The sequence below is a fragment of the Erythrolamprus reginae genome, chromosome 2 (genome assembly GCF_031021105.1).
Source record: "Erythrolamprus reginae isolate rEryReg1 chromosome 2, rEryReg1.hap1, whole genome shotgun sequence".
NCBI lineage: Eukaryota > Metazoa > Chordata > Lepidosauria > Squamata > Dipsadidae > Erythrolamprus > Erythrolamprus reginae.
This window is the reverse complement of record NC_091951.1, coordinates 35176347-35201933: the sequence shown is the minus strand read 5'-3', so window position 1 is coordinate 35201933 and position 25587 is coordinate 35176347. Positions and strand designations below refer to the sequence as shown.

The 25587-nt window shown below is 39.2% G+C and overlaps 1 protein-coding gene across 1 annotated transcript in view; it reads left to right on the top strand.

Moving 5' to 3' along the window:
• The first annotated feature begins 7786 nt into the window (after positions 1-7786).
• Positions 7787-25587, top strand: part of LOC139159336 (vomeronasal type-2 receptor 26-like) — a 30149-nt gene continuing 12348 nt past the window's right edge. The window contains exons 1-7 of the mRNA XM_070736656.1: positions 7787-8053; positions 9046-9292; positions 9801-9882; positions 10824-10987; positions 20165-20269; positions 22598-22833; positions 23764-24579. Of these exons, the coding sequence (XP_070592757.1) occupies positions 7787-8053; positions 9046-9292; positions 9801-9882; positions 10824-10987; positions 20165-20269; positions 22598-22833; positions 23764-24579 (1917 nt within the window). The remainder of the gene's footprint in view (positions 8054-9045; positions 9293-9800; positions 9883-10823; positions 10988-20164; positions 20270-22597; positions 22834-23763; positions 24580-25587) is intronic.

The window sequence follows — 25587 nt, the reverse complement described above, 5'->3', positions numbered from 1 at the left end:
CTGGCCTCCAGCATGGGTTTACTGGGCTGCATCTTTATCCCCAAGTGCTACATTATTATCCTGAAACCAGCCATGAACACGAAAGAACATCTAATGCTAAAAAAGCATTAAGATTCTTTATGTTGGTGTCTATGATTGCACAGTTTACATGCAGTATATAATCACAAACTTTGAAGTACGGTTTTATGTGCTGTCACTTATCTTTCGTCATTCCATGTGGATTTCAAATTATAATAATTGAATAGTAAAATTTCTACAAAAAACTCAAACTATTTGAATTAATCATATTCTTCAGTTGCCACAATGTGTATTCATGTTAAATCATAACCAACATCAATGGCATTAATAAATTTTTTAGGGAATGTTCTGATATGCTTTTAGATTAAATTAAAGACTATAGCTAATAATTATGTGTGTTTTGGTGTTATATTTTATTTTCTAGGGTAATGTTCTGACTTTGTTTAAAAATAATTAATTTCAAATACTGTATATTGTATATTTGATTGATCACTTCTGGATGGATAATGAAAGATCACTTATACAGTGATCCCTCGGTTAGCGCGGGGGTTACGTTCCAAGACCTCCCGCGCTAACCGATTTCCGCGTTATACTGGATGCGGAAGTAAAAACACCATCTGCGCATGCGCGCCCTTTGTTCCATGGCCGCACATGCGCAGAAGGTCGAGCGACGCAAGTTCGGAGGCTGGCAATGCAATGGTGATTTTTCCGGGCTCCTCGCCGCTACCCACAGGGCAGCGCTGGCGGCAATGGCAATGGCAACCCTCCCTCCTTCCCTCCTTCCCTTCTCTCCCTCCCTCCTTCCCTCCTTCCTTCCTCTCACCGGCTTTCTTGGGGCAGCGCTGGCGGCAACATCTGCATAAGAGCGTCCCCCTTTCAGCATATCCAAAATGTCAATTTTCTCTTTAATTGTGAGTATCCTCCTGGTCTTTTTAGCGTCGCCGCCTCCACTCCGTGTGCAACGTTTAGGAGGCATCTTCCAACAAGTCTGAACAAGTTCCAACAGTTGCAAAGCTTTTTTTGCGTTTGCAACGATTGGTCGAGATTTTGGCCAATCAGCAATCAGTATGACATCATCGGGCGGGAAAAACCGTGGTGTAGGAAAAAAAACGCGGACTTATTTTTTAATTAATATTTTTTGAAAAACCGCGTTGCAGCGTTTCGCGCTAATCGAGAACGCGCAAATCGAGGGATCACTGTAGATGGATAAATTATAAACCTGGGAGAGAGAAAGAGAAACAGACAGACAGATAACATTCTATATATTAAGCATAGATAAAATATCAAGATAAACATTGGAATAACTTTAATTTTTTCTCATCCATTTGAATAATTTAATGATACAAATTATTATTGTAGACAGTCTTCAATCAAAAGGAGAAAAATTAGAACTCTGAATGTTTGGGGAGAATCATATTGACATGTGATATGATAATGAAGGTGTTCTTATGAGAGTATTAAAATTGGTTCCTGCTTTATTAATATCCATATCCATTTCCATATACATAGTGTGTGTGTCTCTGTGTTCCTTGCCAACCTAGCAATTTGAAGGCATATAAAAGTAAATAAATATGTACCAGTTCAGTTGAAAAGGAACAATATTCTGTGCAACTTCAGCATATGGTTATGCCAGCCATATGACCATGGAAGTATCTCCAGACAAACCTGGCTCTTCATTTGTAAATCAAAGATGTACACCACCCCTTGGCTTGATCATCTCTGACCAACCCTTTACCTATACCTACTTATACCTTTACCTAAAAATATATAACTACGCTTTTATGCATCTGTATTTTGTCTTTTTGTCAGTCAGCCCTTCAGTGTATTACAGATTAGGAAAGCTTTGTCATATAAATCAGTACTACTTTTAGTTGACCTTGTCTTGATAATGGTCTCCCAATGCCATTAATTCTGCCTTCTACACTCTCTCTCTTTGGATAGTCAGAAAGCATTGGGAAAGCAAAGCCCTCCCAAATGTAATTGTAGTATTTTTATTCACATACTGATCAGTTTCATTCAATATGCTAAATCAAGATTCTAATTTGTCCTAATTTTGATTTCTGATATTATAGTGTCGTATCTATCATAGAGACTTCTGGGTTGTCTGCAAAGGTGAGAAACATTTCCTCCTTCAAATCATTTACCAAATCAATGTGTCCAGAGCACTCAACAAGAATGAACTCAACAAGAATGAAATGGTATAGGGATTACCACCTAAACCGGTGCTTCGACTAGAAGACCTCCAATGTCCCTTCCGACTCTGTTATTTTATTCTATTCTAACTTGGTGGTGTCTCATATGCACCATGTCCGTCAGAAGATAGCCTCACAATACATCAGGAAAACCATGCCATTCATTTGCAAGTGTCAAACATTTTTGATTCCCAGTTATATGAAGTATGTATGCATGCATGCATGGATGGGCTACTGCCCAGATGTGGGGGAACACAGTTGGGTAGCAAAAATGGAGCTCCACCCCAGAGCACCCAATTTGCACTGAAAAATGTTGAATCCTAATATTGCATGATTGCTTGACCCAAAATTTATTGTAGCTTCAACACCTTCTATCATTTTATCTCTGTTAGTGAAAATTAAGTCCAATATGGCTGATCCCCTTGTTTCCTTCTCTACTTTTTTGGGTAACAAATTTGTCTGCTAGGTTTTTTATGAACCTGTTGGATCTTCCTCTTGGTGCAGAATGTGTCTCCCAGTTAATGTCAGGGTAATTAAACTCCCCCATTACTATTGCGATGTGCTTCCTACATACCTTAGTTAGCTGACCAGCAAAAAGTTGATCTACTTCCTCTGTTTGGTTGGGTTTAGTATACCACCACTTTTAATATTAACCTGCTGAATTTCACCCCTGGTATCATCCTGACTCTCTTTGTCATTGCTTTATCCATAACTACTGCCTTTGTCCTGGGAATCTTCATTAAACACTGAGAAACTCTCACAGATAAAGTCAACAGGCAACAGGCACTCAACTACATCCTCCTGGTTTCAGTACTGCTTTCTTTCTAGACTTACATTCTATTCAGTGGTCCCTTCCTTGTTAAATTATATATAGATGTATAATTTATTTATTAATTTACACTCCATCAAGTGGTTTTGGAGGATGCAATGGAGAGAGGTCTCAGGTGCACACTTAGCCGAAAAATGCATACCTGTACATCATATAGCATTGGCCATGGGCTCAGGTCCTCAAATTTTGTTTAGCCCTTCACCTTCAGCCATTGTAGTATTGTTCTCATATAGCATCATCTCTTGGATCTCTACTAGATACCTCCTAGTTATCACATCAGGAGGAGGTGGCACAGTGGTTAGAATGCAGAATTGCAGACTATTTCTGAAAGCTTGCTGGCTGCCTGTAATTTAGTAGTTCAATTCTCAATGGTTCAAGGTTCATTTGGCTTTCCATCCTTCAAGGTCAGTAGAATGAGGACCCAGATTTTGGGGGAAATATGTGGACTCTGTAAACTGCTTAGAGAGAAAGCACTGTGAAGTGCTATGTAAGTCTGCTATTGCTATCATGAAGAACTCAGTAATGGCCCTTTGTTTCAGATTAATGCCCCAGGGAATTTTGACTAGATCTTCTTTGTAATCATAAAGACTTCTACCTTTTGAAAGACATAAAACATTTAACATGAGTCTCCAATAAGTTGCTCAATGTGTCCTGATCTGGAGTTAAACATTCTGATGTATCTAATCTTCCTTGAGGAAAATGGCCTCATCCACACAGGACAAAATAAGGAGGAATTAAAATTGCCCACAGCCTAGTTCAAGAATATTGAACTGTTTTTCCACATTTTAATGTTTAGAATCTCACGAATAAATTTGGAGACCAAAAACAATCAAGTTTCCCTGAATTTTTTCTCTTGACTCTTAAATTAGGATTATTCTCCTGAGTCAAACAAAATTCTTGTCTCCAATGGAACACTTTTATTGCAGTACTCGTTCCCAATTCCCTTTCTAATTATTAAAATCATTATTATCTTTTCTCCTTTAAACAAAGGGTATGGGATTTTCACCACCACAATTAGTGGCCAATCAATTTGAGAACAAATGCGATAGACAGCATGTGATAATCTGCTTTGTGATGAGATCAAAGTTTGGGTAAAGCTGGGCAAATACTACAGCAGTCTGAAATTGAAGATAGCTATTCCAAATCTGAGGCAATCTGGACTTTCTTCATTGCAATTGTGATCTTTGAAATTTAGCTCTTTGCTTAAGAGAAAAATATAGGAAAAATCTCCTGCAGAATACTGTATAAAACAAATGGTTTTGCTGCTGCATATACAGTTCTTTCTGCTTCTGCTTCTGTCTCAAATTCCCTGTGTCAGTACGCTAATGAAATGTCCATTTAAGGTGATAATAGAAGAAAAGGAGTGGTTCCATTACTGCAAACAAGGAGATTACTGGATTACTGGAATAATGTCTAGAATTGTAGCTCTATTGTACCAATTTTCATTCTGCAAGCCTCCAACTCACCAACTGGAAAGGTAATTTATTTTATTTATTTATTTTATTCAATTTTTATGCCACCCTTCTCCTTAGACTCAGGGTGGCTTACAACAAGTTAGCAATAGCACTTTTTAATAGAGCCAGCAAATTGACCCCACAATCTGGGTCTTGCACCATGTCAGCATGTACAAAGATTCTGCTGATTGATTTTACCTGCTCCAATGTCTTTTCTAGGAATGATTTCATTTCTCCTATTCCTCAATTTGAGAAAGGCAAGTCATTATTGCTCATCCAAATTTGGAAAAGCACCAGGGGAACATAATGGGTTTTTTTTAAACCTGACTTTGCAAAGTTTCTTTTTAAGTTGTTCCAAAAGTGTCAGACTCAACACTTGGCAATACTGGGCACTGTCAATACTGTCCCACAATGAATCTTGCTGTGATGGATTCTGCCGGCTTTCAAAATGATTGCCTGGGGACTATAAAAAGTCAACATCTTATTAATTTATGTTTATTTTATTTTATTTATTTATTTATTTATTTATTTATTTATTTATTTATTTATTTATTTATTTATTTATTTATTTATTCATTCATTCATTCATTCATTCATTCATTCATTCATTCATTCATTCATTCATTTATTTATTTATTTATTTATTTATTTATTTATTTATTTATGAACAATAGTTAAGCAGGGACTCCCAGTAAAGTGATTGGATGAATACCTTAGAACAGAGGGCGATCTCATGTATTTTCTCCCCATCATTTATTCCCCTTCCTTACATTTAGTCTATAATTCTTACCACCCTCTCCACTCTTTCTTTCCACCCTTTAACACATTTGCCACTTTTGTGGCTTCTCTGTTCTTTTTCGTTTAAATAAAAAGGATACAAAATAAAAGGTATAAAATTCAAAGAAGGGAGAGTGTTGTGGTCTGCCTTGCAGCCTTTGGAGCCAGAACCTTTGGAAGTATGCAGCGCCTCTTGTTAGGGTTGAGAAAGGAGGTGTTCCTCCTTTGCATGTATGCAAGAGCACACAGGGCTGCTTAGCAACAGGAACTGTAGAAATGCAAAAAGGTTTGCTCTGGTGAAGGTCTACTCATGAGTAGACCTGCAGAATAATTGGCCATGCTCTTAAAACTACTTAACCTACGCCTAACCATCCTAAGGCTAATTGGAGGGAACAATGCCCGTCTTGATTCATGACTCCAGTTTCATGCTTTTTGTTTCCAGCTCGTATTGTGGCTTGAATCTTTGTTTCAGTGGTTCCAGTCTTCAAAAAAACTGTCTGTAGATAACCTGTCAGAAAACATGTCTGCTCATAGCCTGCTCAATGACTCTAGTTTGCTTTCTTAGTTCGACTTGAAGTTTTCAAGGACAAATTTCTAGGAACTTTGCTAACTCCTGGACTTCAGCCAGTTGATAAAATAGGAATTAACAACTGGGAGTTGAACAGAGTGAATTCTGCCTTGTTGTGTTATTATGGGAAGTTGCTTTGCTGACTAAAACAGATCATGTTTAAACGTTTGTGTGTTGTGAAGTTATTTGTGGCTTCAGTGCTAGGACAGAACAGGAGATGATATGATTAGGTAATGTTTAATCACAGAAGAATCACATTAATTGTAGTTAACTGTAGACTATAGAGCAATAACTCTAAAGCCATGAATATTCTGCAGCAAATATCTAGGTCTAAAAAAGGCTTATTGGAGAGATATCCATCTTTAGATAGGTAATATCTGGCCCTTGAATCCAGCTATTAGTCATCTCCAGAAGGTATAACAGAAAAAAAATCATATGATCACAACATACAAAATATATACTTGATAGCATCCCTTATAAACCTTCTGGAGGCGTGTGAAGATACAAATCTTCTCACAGTTACAATGTAAGAAACCTTCGGTAAGCAAAACCATTTTCCTTGCCTGGCTACTGAACCATAAGAATAATTTTTGTAATTTTTCCTCCCATGCCATAATGTGGAGAAAATAATAGGCAGAATTATTTCTGGTGATTTTGATAGGATTCCTTTGATCCTGACATAACAATCTTGTCATCTCTCTCTGATATTTCTTTTAGCAAGAAGCTCCTAATGCTGTCAATGAGATTGTTCTTGTCAAAGAAATTTTAAAAATGTCTATCACCTGCATAGTCCAAATAAATTGAATAATTTAATTGAATAATGAATATCTGATTATCTTTTGGGGACTGCACTATATAGATATAAAACTACAGTAAATATGACATTACTTACTTATTTACTTATTTATTTATTTATTTATTGAAATTTGTTAGAAAACTTTGAACAAGTATAAGAGAATAAAAATTCTCAACAGGGACGATAGGCACTTTAGTGAATTTATGTACCCTCCCTCTACTGACCACTTAAGTATGAAGTAAAGTCCACAAAAGTCGGTTTGTGATTGAAAATTCGTAGCTGAAATGGTATTTTTTAAAAGTCAAGTTAGAACAATTTACATGGATTTTAAAATGGTTGTCTGCATGCATATTATATACAGGTACTTACATGCCGCCCCGAGTCCATGGAGAGGGGTGGCATACAAGTCCAATAAATAAATAAATAATAAATATTATTGCAGTTAAAATAGAAAAAGTCATTTACAGATAATACATTACTACATATAATTTTGTATGTAATAGGTCTGATCACATGTTCTAAGTTATCCAATCTGCTAGAGAATTTTGAACCTAGCAGCATAAGGAATTTTACTATGTACAGAAGTAAAAACTTTACTTGTGAAGTAACTTGGAATCCGTTTGATCGTATTGATGTCAGTATATGGTGTGGATTTCAAACAGCTGGACAATACTCTAAATTGATCTAACATAGATTTTATAAGTTCTAATTAGCAATACAATGGTGTTTTTTTTTTTTAAAAAAAAAAAGCTTCACAAAATTATGTTTACAACTCTTTAGGCTGCTTTAGCCATGCTGTTACAGTGACATTTGGAGCATAAATTGTCAGAGATAATTACACCTAGGTTGTTAAAAAGATGAGGATCATCTGCTAGATCAATGCCACCTAGCTTAAACTTGACATTCTGATTATGTTTACCAATATGTAAGACAGAGCATTTATTAATCAAAATAAGAAGTTGCCAAATAGATGACCATTCGGACAGATAGTTGAGATCACTTTGTAAAGCAACAGAATTATCCGTAGAATTGAATAAATTTACATCCTGGGCAAAAAGAACGGAATTGGTTTTAAGTTGATCACATAAATCATTGATATAGAGGGGGAAAAGATGATGAAATTTCTTACGTTGCAGTGAGAACATCTACCACATGCTGCCTTTCTTGCTTACTCTTCATGAAGTCAACCAGAATTCAAGGCTCTTACCCAACATTACCTTGGGCTATAACATCTATGAGACCTTTTTCAATGCAAGAATGACATATGAAGCCATGCTGGATGTGATGTCTACAGGGCAGGAGAATGTCCCAAACTACAGATGTGGAATAGAAAAGAACCTGCTGGCTATTCTTGAAGAGGTGGATTCTGAACTCTTTGATCATATATCTAACATCTTGACCCTCTATAAAATTCCACAGGTATAAAGCCAAATGAAATTAATTCCATGTTGTCAAGTTTTCAGATTGTCTCTCTCTGTATGTGTGTGTGAATATATTTTTGCTGATAATGAAAATATGTATACACAAACACAAACGAGTGCATGCGTAGACAAACACAACTTCTAGTGGTGACGTCACTGTATAGAGAAATGAGGAACATAATTCTGTTCCTGAAGCTTGAATTTTCTTGTTGGAGAGCCAAAAAAGGCACACTCCATTCTGGAGGGATTGACCAGGGAAAAAGGGGAATATCCTGGGACCTAGAAGTAACAGTTATTTATTTATTTATTTATTTATTCATTCATTCATTCATTCATTCATTCATTCATTCATTCACTCATTCACTCATTCATTCATTTGTATGCCGCCCCTCTCCGTAGACTCTGGGCGGCGAACAACAGTAATAAAAATAGCATATAACAATCCAATATTAAAACAGTTAAAACCGTTATTACACAAACACAGAGAGAGAGAGACATACACACATATCCCCCAATACCTGGTGATTTTTTTTGTCAAGTCACCCTGGTATATGAAAGGAGCATACAGCTTCCTTTTTGCCTCTTGGCCCCACGAGGGGCCATATTCCAAGGCAGATAAGTTTTTTTTTAATAGCCAACAAATATAATCTATAAGTGTAACATATTTTTGCTGATAATGAAAAGGAAGGGAGACTACTATAGATCTAGTTTGGTCTTATTTGCCATCATCAGGCTCACCTTCTGTATCAGCTTGTACCAGGGAAGGGTTATATTTGCTTTTTTGTGGAGTCAGCCTGGTATATGGAAACAGCATACAACTTCCTTTTTGTCTCTCGGCGCACCAAAGGCTATATTCCAAAGCAGATAAGGACAGAACGTCAAGGGAACTAGCAAAATTCATAGAGTTATTGTTTGATAACTGGGATTTACCATCTGACTTTTATCATCAAAACTGGCACAAAATACCAATACCTTCTTTTTTTATCTTAGATCAACTATTGCGTCATCAACCAGATGGCTGAGAAAAATCATCCTTTCCCTTTTTCATATCGGATGACCCCAAACCATGAACCTCCTTACTCAGCAGTTGTCAAGCTGCTCCTGCACTTCCAATGGACATGGATCGGCCTCCTTTCTCAGGACAAAGAAAGCGGAGAAAAATTCAAAAGAAAATTTGAAATTCTCGCCTTAAAAAATGGGATTTGCATTGTCCTTTCAGGAACTGTCCCCGAAGCAAGTGTGCAGACAAGTGCTGGGGAAACTCTCATAAAAGAAAAAAGAAAAATGTTCTTTTCTCTTATCAAGAGTCAAATAAAAATTATAGTATGCCAACTAGATTCTCAGGCCTCAGCAATGTTAGCACTAATACTACAACAAATTGATATGACAAATATATCCATTGTGGGAAGGGTGTGGATTGCAACAACTTTGACACCATTCAGTATAGACAATTTTAACTTCTGGGTTGATCTCAAAAATAAATATGCTTTGTTTTCCTTCCTTATCCAGACAAACAGAATGACTCAATGTTATGACTTTAATTCTTATGCATCTATGATCCAATTGTATGGAAAGGAAGCGTTTCAATGTTCTTACTCCAGTCCTTTGTTATCTAAGAAAGTTTGGAAAAAGTGCAGAGAAAAGGAAAACTGGGAATTCCCACCCCATGATGTGATTACAAGAATCCTCTCTCAGGATTCCTCCAATATTTTTCAAATAATTCAAATTGTGACTTTGGTCCTCAGTGCTGCCTCTTCCTCCCGATGGAATAAAAAGAGAGTGCAAGTTGGAGACCATCAATCACCCCAGATTGTACAGCCATGGCAGGTAAGTCTTCTCCTTTTTGTTTCCATTGATTCCCCCCTTCCAATTCCTCAATATTAAATTAGATGTAGAAATGGATGAGATATTCCAAGAGTAGTTGCCCAGTTTGTAGCATTTAAGAGTGAGTGTCAACCTGAAGCTGACCTGACTGAGGCCACTTTGATGCTTCAGTGTGGCCACACTGGAGCTGAGGGATAGGGAAGGGAAAATAGAGATATTTTCTAGCCAAAACAAAATACTGTCTCTTGGAAACCAATGAGATTTTTACTGATGGACAGAGGGACAATGAGTGAAGTCACCAGACAACCAGATGACACCATTGATTGGACCATGTGACATTTTGGAAAGGGGAGAAAAGCTTTTACTTTTAATTAGATTAAAATTGTGGGAACATTTAGAGTCAGTTTTAACCAGTCTATTCCTATATGATATGTACAATAAAACTGATATTCGAGGATCCTTCTTGTCTTGAAGTCCTGTTTGCTACGAGTTTATTACTTGGAACCTGACACTAAACTGACTCTAAATGTTCATAGGACCAAAGTTCAAGGACCTTTCTCCACAGTGAAAGTGATCAATTTTGTTACAATACAACTTAGACTCCCTCGCTTTTTAGGAAAGTTTATCTGGTTTTACACAGCAGTTTGCTAAAGCCAGTGATAGGCTCCCAGATCAGACCCAGTTCAGAGTGGATTGGGGGACTGTTAGTGATGGCAGTAGCGATGACAGTAGAATAGACTCCCTCACTTTTTAGGGAAAGTGAATCTGGTATTTCACAGTTGCTTCTTAAAACTGGTGGTAGGTTCCCAGATCAGGTCTGGGAGTGAAATGTTGCTGCTTTGACCTGGATCAGGTGGACCAGTAGCGATGGCCACCCAGCAATGGCTGGCTGGCCATGTTCCCGTATTGGTCCACTACTTGCCACTTGCTCATCCTGCAAGCAGGTGTCCCAGCACTACACATTCTGTAGAACATGATTTCATGCTGGAAGAGGGTTGTGGGAAATGTGGAACGCATGAGCAGGGTGTGCCTGGGCCTTCCGTCATCCCAAAATTGAACCGTGCCAGGGAACTTCCCTGCGTGGCCTTAATGAGGGCAGAGGCCCCTAGTGAGGCTTTGAGTGTGGAGCTTTGAGGCTGGGAAGGACTCTACATGCTTTCCTGCCTTACACATGCCAGCTTGCAAAAGCAGGCAAATGGAAGGCCACGTGAAAGGCAGGAAAGCATGTCAGGGCAGTGGAGAAGGGAGGTAGCAGTATATTACTAGGTGGTTCTGCCTAGGTGGTTCCGCCCCAGATGCCTGATGGTTCCGACTAGGTGGTTCTGCCTCAGATGCCTGATGGATCCAGAGGGTTTTCACAGGGTGCTTGGGGCTATTCCAGATGCTCTCATGCACAGCTTGGCGGAATCTCTTGCTGTAGCCTGGAACAAGGCTGCAGCCGGGGCTCTTGACCGGATTGTGCCATTGCAACCTCTCTGCGGCACTAGACCCCGGAGAGCTCCTTGGTTTACAGAAGAGCTCCGGGAGTTGAAACGCTAGAAGAGATGTCTAGAGAAGCGATGGAGGAAGAGTAAGTTTGAATCCCATTGAACACTTGTAAGAGCTCATATTAAGACTTACAAAGTGGCGCTCAAGATGGCAAGATGCGCGTATCATGCTGCCTTGTTTGCATCAACGGAATCTCACCTGGCCACTCTGTTTAGGGTTACCCGCTACCTTCTTAACCAGGGGGGAGTTGGGGAGCCCTTGCAGAGTAGTGCCGAGGATTTTAACACATGTTTTGCTGATGAATCACACAGATCTGGGCAGACCTAGACTCCAATAGGATAACAGAGTTGACTGACAACGAGTCAGTCTAGGTGACTTGGGCCAATCCTTGTCCATCTGTCTGGGAAAATTTTGATCTGACACCTGATGAAGTGGACAAGGCCATTGGAGCTGTGAGTTCTGCCACCTGCGTACTGGATCCATCTCCCTCCTGGCTGGTTTCGGTAAGCAAGGAGGTGACATGGAGTTGGGTCCAGGAGATTGTCAATGCTTCTTTGGGGGGGTCATTTCTGGCTCCCTACAAGGAGGCACTTGTGCGCCCCCTCCTCAAGAAGCCTTCCCTGGACCCGGCCATTCTCAATAACTACCATCCAGTCTCCAACCTTCCCTTTATGGGGAAGGTTGTCGAGAAGGTGGTGGCACTCCAGCTCCAGCGGTCCTTGGAAGAAGTCAATTATCTAGGCCCTCAACAGTCAGGATTCAGGCCCGGCTACAGCATGGAAACTGCTTTGGTTGCATTGATGGATGATCTCTGGTGGGCCTGGGACAGGGGCTTGTCCTCTGTCCTGGTGCTTCTTGACCTCTCAGTGGCTTTTGATACCATCGAACACGGTATCCTTCTGCACCATCTGGAGAGGTTGGGAGTGGGAGGCACTGTTCTTCAGTGGTTCTCCTCATACCTCTCCTGTCGGTTGCAGTCGGTGTTAGTGGGGGGGGGGGTTTCAGAGGTCAACCTCTAGTTTTCTCCCTTGTTGGGTGTCGGACCAGACGGTCTTTGTGCATACTTCCTAGAAAAGCTCTGTTCTCCTATAGCTGAACCTCTAAGCATTATCTTCCAAAACTCCTTCAGGACCAGCACACTCCCCAAACTATGGTCAAAAGCAGTAGTCATCCCTATTTTCAAAAATGGAGACCCTTCTTTTGTTGACAACTACAGACCAATATCAATGACCTCTGCGATCACATCACAAGCAACTGTGTTCTTTTTGTCGATGATGTAAAACTTTTCAACACCAACGACAACACATCTACTCTCCAAAAAGACCTCAACTTTGTCTCTGATTGGTCTAACACCTGGCAACTTCAAATATCATCCAACAAATGCTCTACCCATCAGCAAAAAGAATCCGAACCTCATATATAAACTGAATAAACAAAATCTCACAGCTAACCCCCACTCAGTAAAAGACTTTGGGACATTAATATCAAATGACCTAAGTGCCAAAGCCTACTGCAACAATATTGCCAAAAAGGCTTTTACAGTTTTTAACCTGATCCTCCGCAGCTTCTGCTATGGCAATCTCACACTATTCACCAGAGCCTACAAACCTTTTGCCAGACCCATCCTTGAATACAGCTCATCTGTCTAGAATCCATACCACATCTTGGACATCAACACTCTCGAAAATGTCCAAAGATACCTCACCAGAAGAGCCCTTCACTCCTCCATTCAAAACAGAATACCCTATGAAAATAGTCTAGCAATACTGGGTCTAGAAAGCTTAAAACTACGACAAGAGCACGCAACAGATTCAAACTTAATATTAACCGCTCTGATTGTACTGTAAAAAATATGACTTTAGCAATCGAGTTGTCAAAGCATGGAACTCATTACCAGACTAAGTAGTGTCAATCCCTAACACCCAACATTTTACCGTTAGACTTTCCATGGTTGACCTCACCAGATTCCTAAGAGGTCAGTAAGGGGAGTACATAAGTGCACTAGTGTGCCTTTCATCCCCTGTCCAATTGTATGGTTATACGACATGATCGTGGAAGCATCTCCAGACAAACCTGGCCCTTCATTTGTGAATGAAAGATGAAGACCACCCCTTAGCTTGATCATGTCTGACCAACCCTTTCCCTATAACTACCTATACCTTTACCTTTATCTGCACCAGCTTTGGAAGTTCAAATAGCCCAAGGAGCTACTGATACAGTCCTATAGAGGAATCATTGAGTCTGTCATCTGCACCTCTATAACTGTCTGGTTTGGTTCTGCAACTCAACAAAACTGACACAGACTTCAGAGGATAATCAGAACTACAGAAAAAACAATTGCTGCCAACCTGCCTGCCATTGAGGACATGTATACTGCACAAGACAAAAAGAGGGGAGTGAAAATATTTACTGACCCCTTGCATCCTGGACACAAATTGTTTCATCTCCTACCCTCAAAATGTCGCTATAGAGCACTGCACACCAAGACAACTAGAAACAAGAACAGTTCCCCCCCCCCCAAAAGCAATCACTCTACTAAACAAATAATTCTCTCAACACTGTCTAACTTTTTACTAGGTCAGCATTTCTATTTCTACTGTTTTTTTCTCATTATTCCTTATCATTCTTTTTCTCTCACTTAGGACTGTATGACTGTAACTTGTTGCTTGTATCCTATGTATGCTGATAGCATATGCACCAAAACAAATTTGTTGTGTGTCCAATCAAACTTGGCCAATAAAGAATTCTATTCTATTCTATTCTATTCCAAAAAATGATCTCTCTGGTGTAAAAGCAATAATGGCCAAGTAACAAACTTCAAAAGCAGCTACAAAAGTATATGCCAGCAAATAAAAGCAGAATGTCTCAACTATCACAGCAAACAAGAGGAAAATCTCCTTCGCACCAAATCTAACCGAGCCTTCTACAACTTTGTTCACAACAAACTCAATGACTCTAGACCTATTCCACCTCTCGTAGGACCCAACAACAAAGAATACCACGATGATCCATCCAAAGCTAACCTCTTCAACTCTTTCTTTGGCTCTGTGTTTGTTAACAGTAATGGCTCATCCCCCATCTATGCAAATCACACCTCAAAGTCTCTCAACAGCCTAACCCAAATAGACTTCACTGTAGACCACATTGAAAAAGCAATCCATGACCTCAAACCTTCCCTATCAGTCAGACCAGACAGTCTTTGTGCATACTTCCTAAAAAAGCTCTCTTCTCCTATAGCTGAACCTCTAAGCATTATCTTCCAAAAATCCTTCAGGACCAGCACACTCCCCAAACTATGGTCAAAAGCAGTAGTCATCCCTATCTTCAAAAAAGGAGACCCTTCTCTCGTTGACAACTACAGACCAATATCACTATGCTGCATCTCATGTAAAATCATGGAATCAATTATAAATCAATCTATCACCCTTTACTTAGAATCTAATAACCTACTCTCTAACAAACAATTTGGATTCAGAAACAAATTATCCTGCAACCTACAACTACTTCACTGCAAAAACATATGGACTACCCACCTAGATGAAGGAAAATCCATTGATGCAATTTATATTGACTTTTGCAAAGCCTTCGACTCAGTGGTCCACAACAAACTACTCCTAAAACTCAAATTCTATGGCATCTCAGGATTCCTCCACAGCTGGATTACTACATTCCTGTCAAATAGGCAACAAGTTGTCAAAATTGGAAGCGCCATTTCCACCCCCGTCCCTGTCAAAAGTGGTGTTCCTTCTCAGGGCAGCGTACTAGGTCCTACTCTCTTCATTCTCTACATCAACGACCTCTGCGATCACATCACAAGCAACTGTGTTCTTTTTGCCGATGATGTAAAACTTTTCAACACCACGGATAACACATCTACTCTCCAAAAAGACCTCAACTTTGTCTCTGATTGGTCTAACACCTGGCAACTTCAAATATCATCCAACAAATGCTCTACCTTCCACATCAGCAAAAAGAATCTGAACCTCATATATAAACTGAATAAACAAAATCTCACAGCTAACCCCCACTCAGTAAAAGACTTTGGGATATTAATATCAAATGACCTAAGTGCCAAAGCCCACTGCAACAATGTTGCCAATCTCTACGCTATGGCAATCTCACACTATTCACCAGAGCCTACAAACTTTTTGCCAGACCCATCCATGAATACAGCTCATCTGTCTGGAATCCATACCACATCGCGGACATCAACACTCTCGAAAATGTCCAAAGATACTTCACCAGAAGCGCCCTTCACTCCTCCATTAAAAACAGAATACCCTATGAAAATAATCTAAAAATACTGGGTCTAGAAAGCTTAAAACTACGACGCCTAAAACACAATCTAAGATCTAATCTAATCACAAGATCATATGCTGCAACGTCCTGCCTATCAATGACTACTTCAGCTTCAACCGCAACAACACAAGAGCACACAACAAATTCAAACTTAATATTGACCGCTCCAAACTTGACTGTAAAAAATATGACTTTAGCAATCGAGTTGTCAAAGCGTGGAACTCATTACCAGACTCAGTAGTGTCAATCCGTAACACCCAACATTTTACCGTTAGACTTTCCACAGTTGACCTCTCCAGATTCCTAAGAGGTCAGTAAGGGGCGTACACAAGTGCACTAGTGTGCCTTTCATCCCCTGTCCAATTGTCTCTCCTTTATCTCATATATCTTTTCTTCCTTTCATATATCTTCTCCTCTATTTTTATATCTTTTCTTCTACCCTTTTCTTTATATGTATTACTACATGTCTATTCTCTTCAATATGTATTGTGTATTGGACAAATAAATAAATAAAAATAAGTATTAATTTGCCCAGGTTTTTTTCTCATACAAATTGCCCTAGAAGCCAGACATTTATTTTGGAAATGTATACAGACCTTCCTGAGCAAGGGAATCATATCTTTGCAATGATTAGTGCAGCAGAAAATTCAATCAAGCCTTTAAGAAAAGACCAGGCAATGTGACAATAAAATGAAATAAATTTTTAAGGTTATTTTTATGCACATTACAAAATTGTGGTACTTGTGGGTTGCTTGTGTTTTTTTCCGGATGCAACCCATTGTGGAAAGTGTCCAGATGTTGGGAATTCCCAAGATGAAGCAAAATAAAACTTTCTATAAACTCATAATGTTCCTATCTTATAAAGAAATATGGGGTATTATCCTGACTCTTATTGTCATTGCTTTATTCTTAACTACTGCCTTTATCCTGGGAAATTTCATTAAATACCGAGAAACTCCCATAAATATAATCAACCATCAAGCACTCAACTACATCCTCCTGGTTTCACTCCTGCTTTCTTTCTTGACCTCTATTCTATTCATTGGTTGCTTGGTTCTCTTGTGTGTGCATATGCTATGTGTGCATGTCCCAGCACTTACTTGCTTCTGCACTGAAATGTTGCAAGGGGATGCACGCAAGAAAGAAATTTTGACATGCAGAAAAACAAAAAACCCATTGAAATCTACCTCACGCATGTGATCCCTCACAAGATTTTGCTTCTGTGCATGCGCATGAAGCAAAAATACAAAAATAATGAATTAAAAAGATGGTGGCGCCTATAGGACAGGCACCATAGCAGTCGCACACAAATTGAACAATCTGGAGGCCACTACCAGTGTGCCGTCCCTTTCTCTACCAGTAGCAACCTACAACTGCTGTATATTATTTAACATTGGCCTCTGTGCTCAGGTCCTCAAATTTTGTTTTATCCTTCATTTTCAGCCATTGTGTTATTGCACTCATATAGCATCATCTCTTGGTTCCCTAGCAGCCATAGCAGCCGCGCACAAATTGAACAATCTGGAGGCCACTACCAGTGTGCCGTTCCTTTCTCTACCAGTAGCATTATTTAACATAGGCCCCTGAGCTCAGGTCCTCAAATTTTGTTTAATCCTTCATCTTCAGCCATTGTGTTATTGCACTCATATAGCATCATCTCTTGGTTCCCTACTAGATACCTTATGTAAGAGGTAGCAAATGTCATCACATCAGGGGGAGGAGGAAGCACAGTGGTTAGAATGCAGTATTGCATGCTATTTCTGCTGCCTGCCGGCTGCTTGCAATTTGGAAAATTCTCACTGGCTGAAGGTTGACTCAGCCTTCCATCCTTCCAAAGTCATAAAGTGATTACCCAGATTGTTGGGGAAAATATGTTGACTCTGTAAACCACATAGACATGGTTGTAAAAGCACTATGCGGTGGTCTATGAGTCTGTACTTGCTATTGCTATCACGAAGATCTCAGTAATGGGCCATTGTTTCAGGTTAAAGCCCCAGGGAATTTTGACTAGATCTTCTGTATAACCATGAAGATTAATAGTCTTCTACATTTTGAAAGATACGAGACATTTAACGGTGGTCTCCAATAAGTTGTTCAATATGTCATGATATGCAGTTAACCATTCTGGAGTATCTAACCTTCATTGAGGAAAATGGCTCATCCACACCAGACACAATAAGAAGGAATTATAATGGCCCACTGTCTAGTTCAAGAGTCTTGAACTGTTTTTCCACATTTTAATCTTTAGAATCTCAAGAATAAGTTTGAAGACCAAAAACAATAAAGTTTCCCTGAATTTTCTCTCTTGACTCTTAAATTAGGATTATTCTCCTGAGTCAAGCAAATCTCTTCTTCAGTGGCACACTTCTGTGGCAATTCTGGCTCCCAATTCCCATTCTAATTATTAAAATAATTATGATTATTTATTCTCCTTTGAACAAGGTTTATGTGATTATCTGCTTTGTAAAGCAGTGGTGGGATCAGAGTTTGGGGTAAAGCTGGGCATGTACTGCTGCAGTCTGAAATTGAAGATAGCTCTTCCAAATCTGAGCCAAAGTGGACTTTCTTCACTGCAATTGTGGTCTTTGTGTGATCTCTGAGATTTAATTCTGTCCTGAAAAAAGAACTATAGGAAGGATCTCCTGCAGAATACTGTATAGGTGAAATGTTGCTGCAGCAGCAAATACAGCTCTTTCTGCTTCTGTCACATATTCCCTGTGCCTGTATGCTGATGAAATGTCCATTAAATGTGATAATAGAAGAAAAGGAGTGGTTCCATTACTACAGACCAGGAGACTACTGGATTACTGGAATAATGTCTGGAATCTTAGCTCGATTATACCCATTTTCATTCTCCAAGCCTCCAACCCACCAACTGAAAAGGTAGTTGCCAGCACATCCAAGGATTCTGGTGATTGGTTTTACCTGATCCAGTGTCTTTTCTAGGAAGGATTTCATTTCCTCTTATTCCTCACCTTAAGAGAGGCATGTTATTATTGCTTCTCCCAACTTGCTTTAGAGGAAAGGCTCCTGGGAAACCTGATAATTTTGTAACATCTGATTTTTCAAAGTTCCATTTACATTCTTCCAAAGTGTCAGCCTCAACACTGGACAACATTGAGCACTGCCAATACTGGTACAAGATGAATCTTGCCTAGATGGATTATGCCTGCTTTCAAAATGATTACCTTGGGACTGTGGAAACATATTTACATGTTTATTCATATTTATTTTATTTGTTTATTAACAATAGTTTATCAATGACTCCCAATAAAATGATTGGATGAATATCTTGGAACAGAGTGGGATCTCTTGTATTTTCTCCCCACTGTTTCTTCCCCTTCTCTATATTTGTTCTCCAATTCTTACCACCTTCTCCACTCTTTCTTTCCACCCTTTAACACTTTTGCCACTTCTGTGCCTCCCCTGTTCCTTTTGGTTTAAATAAAAGGAATGCCTTTTAAAAACCAAATTCAAGGAGGGGATAAACGTTATGTTTAAGGGACATAGTGACATGAATCAATCTAACTTTTGCTATGTGCTTCTGTTAAGAGTTGCTTCTGCTATTTTGCTACAGGAATTATTTGTTAGTAATTAATTATATAAATCTCGCTTGTTAAGAATTGTATCCTTTGCTATCTGGTTTCTGGCTTCAGTTGTTCGCTTCAATACTAGGCTCATCCTTGGAGATTAAATAGAAAAGACAGGGCAGATAGTTACCCAGGAACATCCTGCTCCATGGATAAATAGAAGCAAAGCAAGGCTAACCCAGAATGTCCATCAAATAGATAAGAAGAGCATGAATCGACATGGCTACAAGAAATGCTCTGTAAGACAACAAAAAAGCTTGAACAGAGCATAGACAACGAATGCTCCATGGATAAGGGGGGCATGGGCAAGACATTGCCCATGTTGGGTAACAAAGCTTTGTCTCTGATTAGCTAAATGAGTGCATAAGATCCTAGCTATACTCTTCTCGGGTGTGGCTTCTTCCTTGCATGGTTGCTGTCTATATGCATGTTGAAATCAGTCTATCCAGCTCTTTTATGTACAAATAAAAGCTGAGTCTACGGAGAGGGGCGGCATACAAATCTAATTAATAATAATGATAATGATAATGATAATGATAATAATAATAATAATAACAACAACAACAACAACAAAAACAACAAAAACAACAACAACAATAACAATAATAATATTTTCAAAGCTTCTTCTTGAGTCTCATTGTGGCATTCTGGTGACTCAAGTGCATTTTTTGACCTTACAATGTGATATGTTAATGTTTAGCCACAGAGGATCACATTAAGTACAGTTAACTGCAGAATAAAGACAATAACTGTAAAGCCATGAATATTCTGCAGTAAATATCTAGGTCTAAAAGGACTTATTGAAGAGATATTCATCTTCAATCCAGCACTTGAATACAGCTATTCGTCATCACCAGAGGAAGAAATCATATAATAAAATCACAACATATACAATATACACTTGATAGCATCCTTTATCAACATTCTGGAGGTGTGTGAAGATACAGATCTCCTAAACAATGGGCTAGGATGTGGGATGCAAGCTATGAGCATATCTAGTCTGGTGCCTGGAGGTAAGGATATGATTTTAATGACAATTTATGGATTGTTGTGAATTGATATAAGTGATATATTAGCATTGCAAATAGATAAGTAAATAAAATAAATGCTTTGGTTTTGCAAACATTTATTCTAAACAGATTGAAACAGTTGCAATAATAAGAAACCTTCATGCTTCCTTTTTGAGTAAAAGAAGGCGTGGAAGTTTCTTACTATTGTAACTGTTTCCGTTCCCTGGCTATTGAACTATCAGAATAATTTTATTATTGTTATCTTGTTTATCTGCAAATCAACATATACAATGTATTCACTTACTTCAAAGAGAGCTTACCTTTAATCAAATCTCATATAACTAACTTATAAGATATATTTGCTTATTTCAAAAAGAAACAGAATACAGTGTTCACTAAAAATAAGAAAGACAATCAGAAGCCAAACAAAAGTCTCCAGTACTGATAATATTCTGTTATATATTGTTATGTATTGCAATGTATTATTCCTTGAAGCTGTCTGGCTGTGCACAACCTTGCAGCATCAGTTCATATTGGAGCTGGGAACTGTAGCTCGTTGGGGCACACACTTGAACATTTGAGTGTGATCTCTATATAAAAGAAGAATTCTAATAATTTGTGACACATTGATTGTAAAATCATTTTCAGTTATTAAAACTCAAAAGTCAGCAGGACTCGCATTAACAATCCTCTTAGGTGTAATGATTTGTTGGAAGAAAAAGTTTAATTACACAGGGTTAAATATGTTCCCATTTGAAGTAACATTTAATTACAAAATCATCTCTTCTGTTAGTAGAAATGAATCAAACTTAAATGGGTAACATATTTTACTTGTAAAATATATTGCCGGCTTGCTGGAAGGGACTTCTATTTCTAAACCTGAAGCGACTCCCCTTGGAGAAAGATCATGTTTCATCCCCTTTACCTTCCAAAAGTCTCTTCTGCCCTCCTGCCCCTTTTCCCAGTGCCTCTTTTCTGTGTAGAGGAGGAGTTGCATTCTTGCAGCGATTGGTTCAGCCTGCTGCCAATTGGGCAGCCAAGGGATGTTGCCAGCTAGTCTCTAGTTGTTTGGCGAGACCCAGGGGAAGAGCCTTCTCTGTGATGGCCCCAACCCTCTGGAACCAGTTCCCCCCAGAGATCAGAATTGTCCCCACCATCCTTGCCTTTCGTAAGCTCCTTAAAACCCACCTCTGTCGTCAGGCATGAGGGAATTGAGATATCTCCTTCCCCCCAGGTCTATGCAATTTATGCATAGTATGTTTGTGTGTATGCTTTGCTTTTTTAATAAGGGGTTTTCAGTTACTTAAAATATTAGATTTGTCATTCATTGTTTTCTTATTGCTGTGAGCCGCCCCAAGTCTATGGAGAGGGGCGGCATACAAATCTAATAAATATAAAATAAATAAATAAATATATATATATAATATATAATATATAGGAGTACGCGCCTCCCATACACTCGGCACAAGGTAGCCTCCCATATACTGTGCCAGAGAGAGAAACCCAGGCAGGTGAGAGGGGGAAATCTCCCGCTCCTTTGACTGAAACATGGCCGCTGCTGCTGCTGCTAACAGCTTCCTCTTCCTTCCCCTCTCCTCTCACTCTGTGGTGACTCCTCAGTTTGGCTGAAGCTGAATTGATTTGGCCAGGGCGAAGCACCCCCTTTTGCCTTACCATGGCCAGATACTTCGGGAGGCAACCTTGTGCCGGACGTATGGGAGACAGCATGAGGGAGTCACCACAGTGAAGAGATTTATTCCCTCTCCAAGCACCCAGATAAAGGAAAATGCTCTGTTTGCTCTGGGCTGCCCAGAGCGAAGGAAACATTTCCTTTCTCTGGGTGCTGGCAGAGGTTTTTTTCCTCTCCAAGCGCCCAGAGAAAGGAAAGTGTTTTGTTTGCTCTTGACTGCCAAAGCCTCCTTAAGTGCCACCAAAAGGCTTCTCTGGCAGCCCAGAAAAGCTCGAGATGGCTGGGATTAAAGGAGGAATGGCAGGAAACTGGCCGGCCTTTCGTGCCACTCTCAAATTTCCTGTGAAATGTTTCCGGGCTTCGGGTTCTTAAGTACAAAAGGGTTCTTAAGAAGAAGCAAAAAAAATCTTGAACATTCAGTTCTTATCTAGAAAAGTTCTTAAGTAGAGGCGTTCTTAGGTAGAGGTACTCTTGTATCTGTTGAATTGAATAATTTTACATCTTTGGCAAAAACAATGAAATTGCTTATAGGTTAATCACATAAAACATTGATATAGAGGAAAGAAGATGATGAAATTTCTTACATTGCAGTGAGAACAACTTCTATCACATTCTTCCCTTCTTGTTCGCTGTTCATGAAGTCAACCAGAATTCAAGGCTCTTACCCAACATCACCTTCGGATACAACATCTATGAGAACTTTTTAAGTGCAAGAATGACATATGAGGCCATGCTGGATGTACTGTCTACAGGACAGGAAAATGTCCCAAATTACAAATGTGGAAGACAAAAGAACCTGCTGGCAATTCTTGAAGAGATGGATTCTGAACTCTTTGATCATATAGCTAATGTCTTGAGCATCTATAAAATTCCACAGGTATAAAGCCAAATATAACTATTCCTGTGTTGTAAATCGTTCTGAGTCAACTAGAAGGCAGCACTTCTATATATTTCTCCAAATTAATTGAAAATCATAGAGTAAATATTAGAAGAATTTTTAATTCACAAATGATATGTGTACGCATGCTAACAGAACCTATTGTTAAACTGGTTGAATCCCACCATCGTATGTATACACACACACACACACACACGCATGCATGCATATGCATTGTGCATGTGTTTGTATATATTTTTTAAGAACAGAATGGACAGTCACTTGTCTGAAATGGTATTGGGAGATTGGAAAAGGGCAGAGGTATCACTTGAATTCATTCAGGGCCACATCAAATTTGTGTTTGATCTTGGGGGGAGACATATCCATTGTGGGCATGATCAGCATGATTTCACTTGTTTCAGGGGCACTTGTGGTTGCCTGAATGCTCTGCCAGCAAAAACAGGCTTCTGAGCTCTTTTTTCAGTTGTGAGAGCGCCATGCACAGTCCTCTCTAGCTCTTTTTTCACTGGCAGAAGCACTGCATGTTGGTCCTTTGCTATTTCCAGATGGCCCTGCAGGCTTGATATAAGGACCCTGGGTCTTGAGTTGGGCTAGAGTCTCCTGCTAATTGGACTAGAAGACTTTCCAGCTCTATTCTGATAGACTAATTGACTGATTGGGTGGGTGATCCACAGAGTTATAATGTGACCAGAAGGGTACACTCTATGAGGACCACCCACAAATAAGTTAGAGCTCCCTGATTTCAAAGGGAGCATACCAGACAACAGGACAGAACATCAGGGGAACTAGCAAAATTCATAGAGTTATCATTTGAAACTTCTCAGCAGTGGGGAAAGTACCTCAGATTTATCAACTGACATTTATCATTAAAACTGGAACAAACTACCAATACTTTCTCTTTTATCTTAGATCAACTATAGTGTCATCAACCAGATGGCTGAGCAAAATTATCGTTTCCCTTTTTCATATCGGATGACCCCAAACCAAGAACCTCCTTACTCAGCAATTGTCAAACTGCTCCAGCAGTTCCAATGGACATGGATCGGCCTCCTTTCTCAGGACAATGAAAAAGGAGAAAAATTCAAAAGAAACTTGGAAGTTCTCACACTAGAAAATGGGATTTGCATTGTCCTCTCAGGAACCATCCCAGAAGCAAATATGAAGTCAAGTGCTAGTGATACTCTCATGCAAGAAAAAAGGGAAATGTTCCTTTCTCTTATCAAGAGTCAAATAAAAATAATAGTATGCCAACTAGATTCTCAGGCCACAGGAGTGTTAACAGCAATAATACAAATGTTTGATATGACTAATACATCCATTGTGGGAAGAGTGTGGATTGCAACAACTTTGACAGCTTTAAGTGTCAAAGCTTTTGACCTCTGGGTGGATCTCCAAAATAAATATACTTTGTTTTCCTTCCTTATCCAGACAAAGAGAAGGACTCAGTATCATGACTTTAATTCTTATGCATCTATGGTCCTACTGTATGGAAATGAAGTGTTTCAATGTTCTTATTCAAGTCCTGTGTTATCTAAGAAAGTTTGGAAAAAATGCAGGGAAAAAGAGAACTTGGAATTTCCACAACATGATGTGATTGCAAGAATCCTCTCTCAGGATTCCTCCCGTATTTCCCAAATTATTCAAATTGTGGCCTGGGTCCTCAGTGCTGCCTCTTCCTCCCAACAGAATCAGAGGAAAAAAAACCAGGTTGTATGGCCATGGCAGGTAAGTCATGTCCTTTGAGGTTTCATTGATTCTTCCCTTCCAATTCCTCAATATTAAATATTAAATTTTAAACTTAATCTAAATCTAATCTTATATAGCTTCATTTACAAAAACACTGAACTTCAAGCCAGAGTTTACAAAACTTTTGCAGACCAATTCTGGAATACAGCTCACCTATATAGAACCCGCATTGCATATCAGACCTAACTACAATTAAAAGAGTCCAGAAATATTTCACAAGGGTCCTTCACTCCTCCTCTCTCAACATAACCCCTTACTCCTCCAGACTTGAAATAATGTGATCAGACAATTTACAACTATGGTGCCTTCTATCTGATCTAACAGTAGCTCATAAAATCATATACCAAAATGTCCTTCCTGTTAGTGACTACTTCACCTTCAACCGCAACAACACATGAGCGCGAAATAGATTCCAATTTAAGGTAAACTGCTCCAAACTAGATTGCAGAAATTATGACTTCAGCAATAGAGTGATCAATGCCTAGAATGCATTACCTGACTCTGTAGTTTCTCCCCCAAACCCCAAAATCTTTATCTTCAGATTGTCCATAGTTGACCTCTTCCCTTTTCTAAGAGCTTTGTTAGGGCGTGCATAAGCACACCATAGTGCCTACCCAAATTAATATATATATATTACCATACTGTGGATGTGGGTTATTTTGTTACGTCCGATCCGATCTAAAAGTAGTTCATAAAATCATATCGCTGGCACAGCTCTCAGCTTCATTGAAGCACACAAGCCCCACTACCACAACAAGGCGTATCCATCAGTGGGGACAAGGCGTACCCATCAGTGGGGTTATTATTATTATAATTATTATAGAAACATAGAAGTCTGACGGCAGAAAAAGACCTCATGGTCCATCTAGTCTGCCCTTATACTATTTTCTGTATTTTATCTTAGGATGGATATATGTTTATCCCAGGCATGTTTAAATTCAGTTACTGTGGATTTATCTACCATGTCTGCTGGAAGTTTGTTCCAAG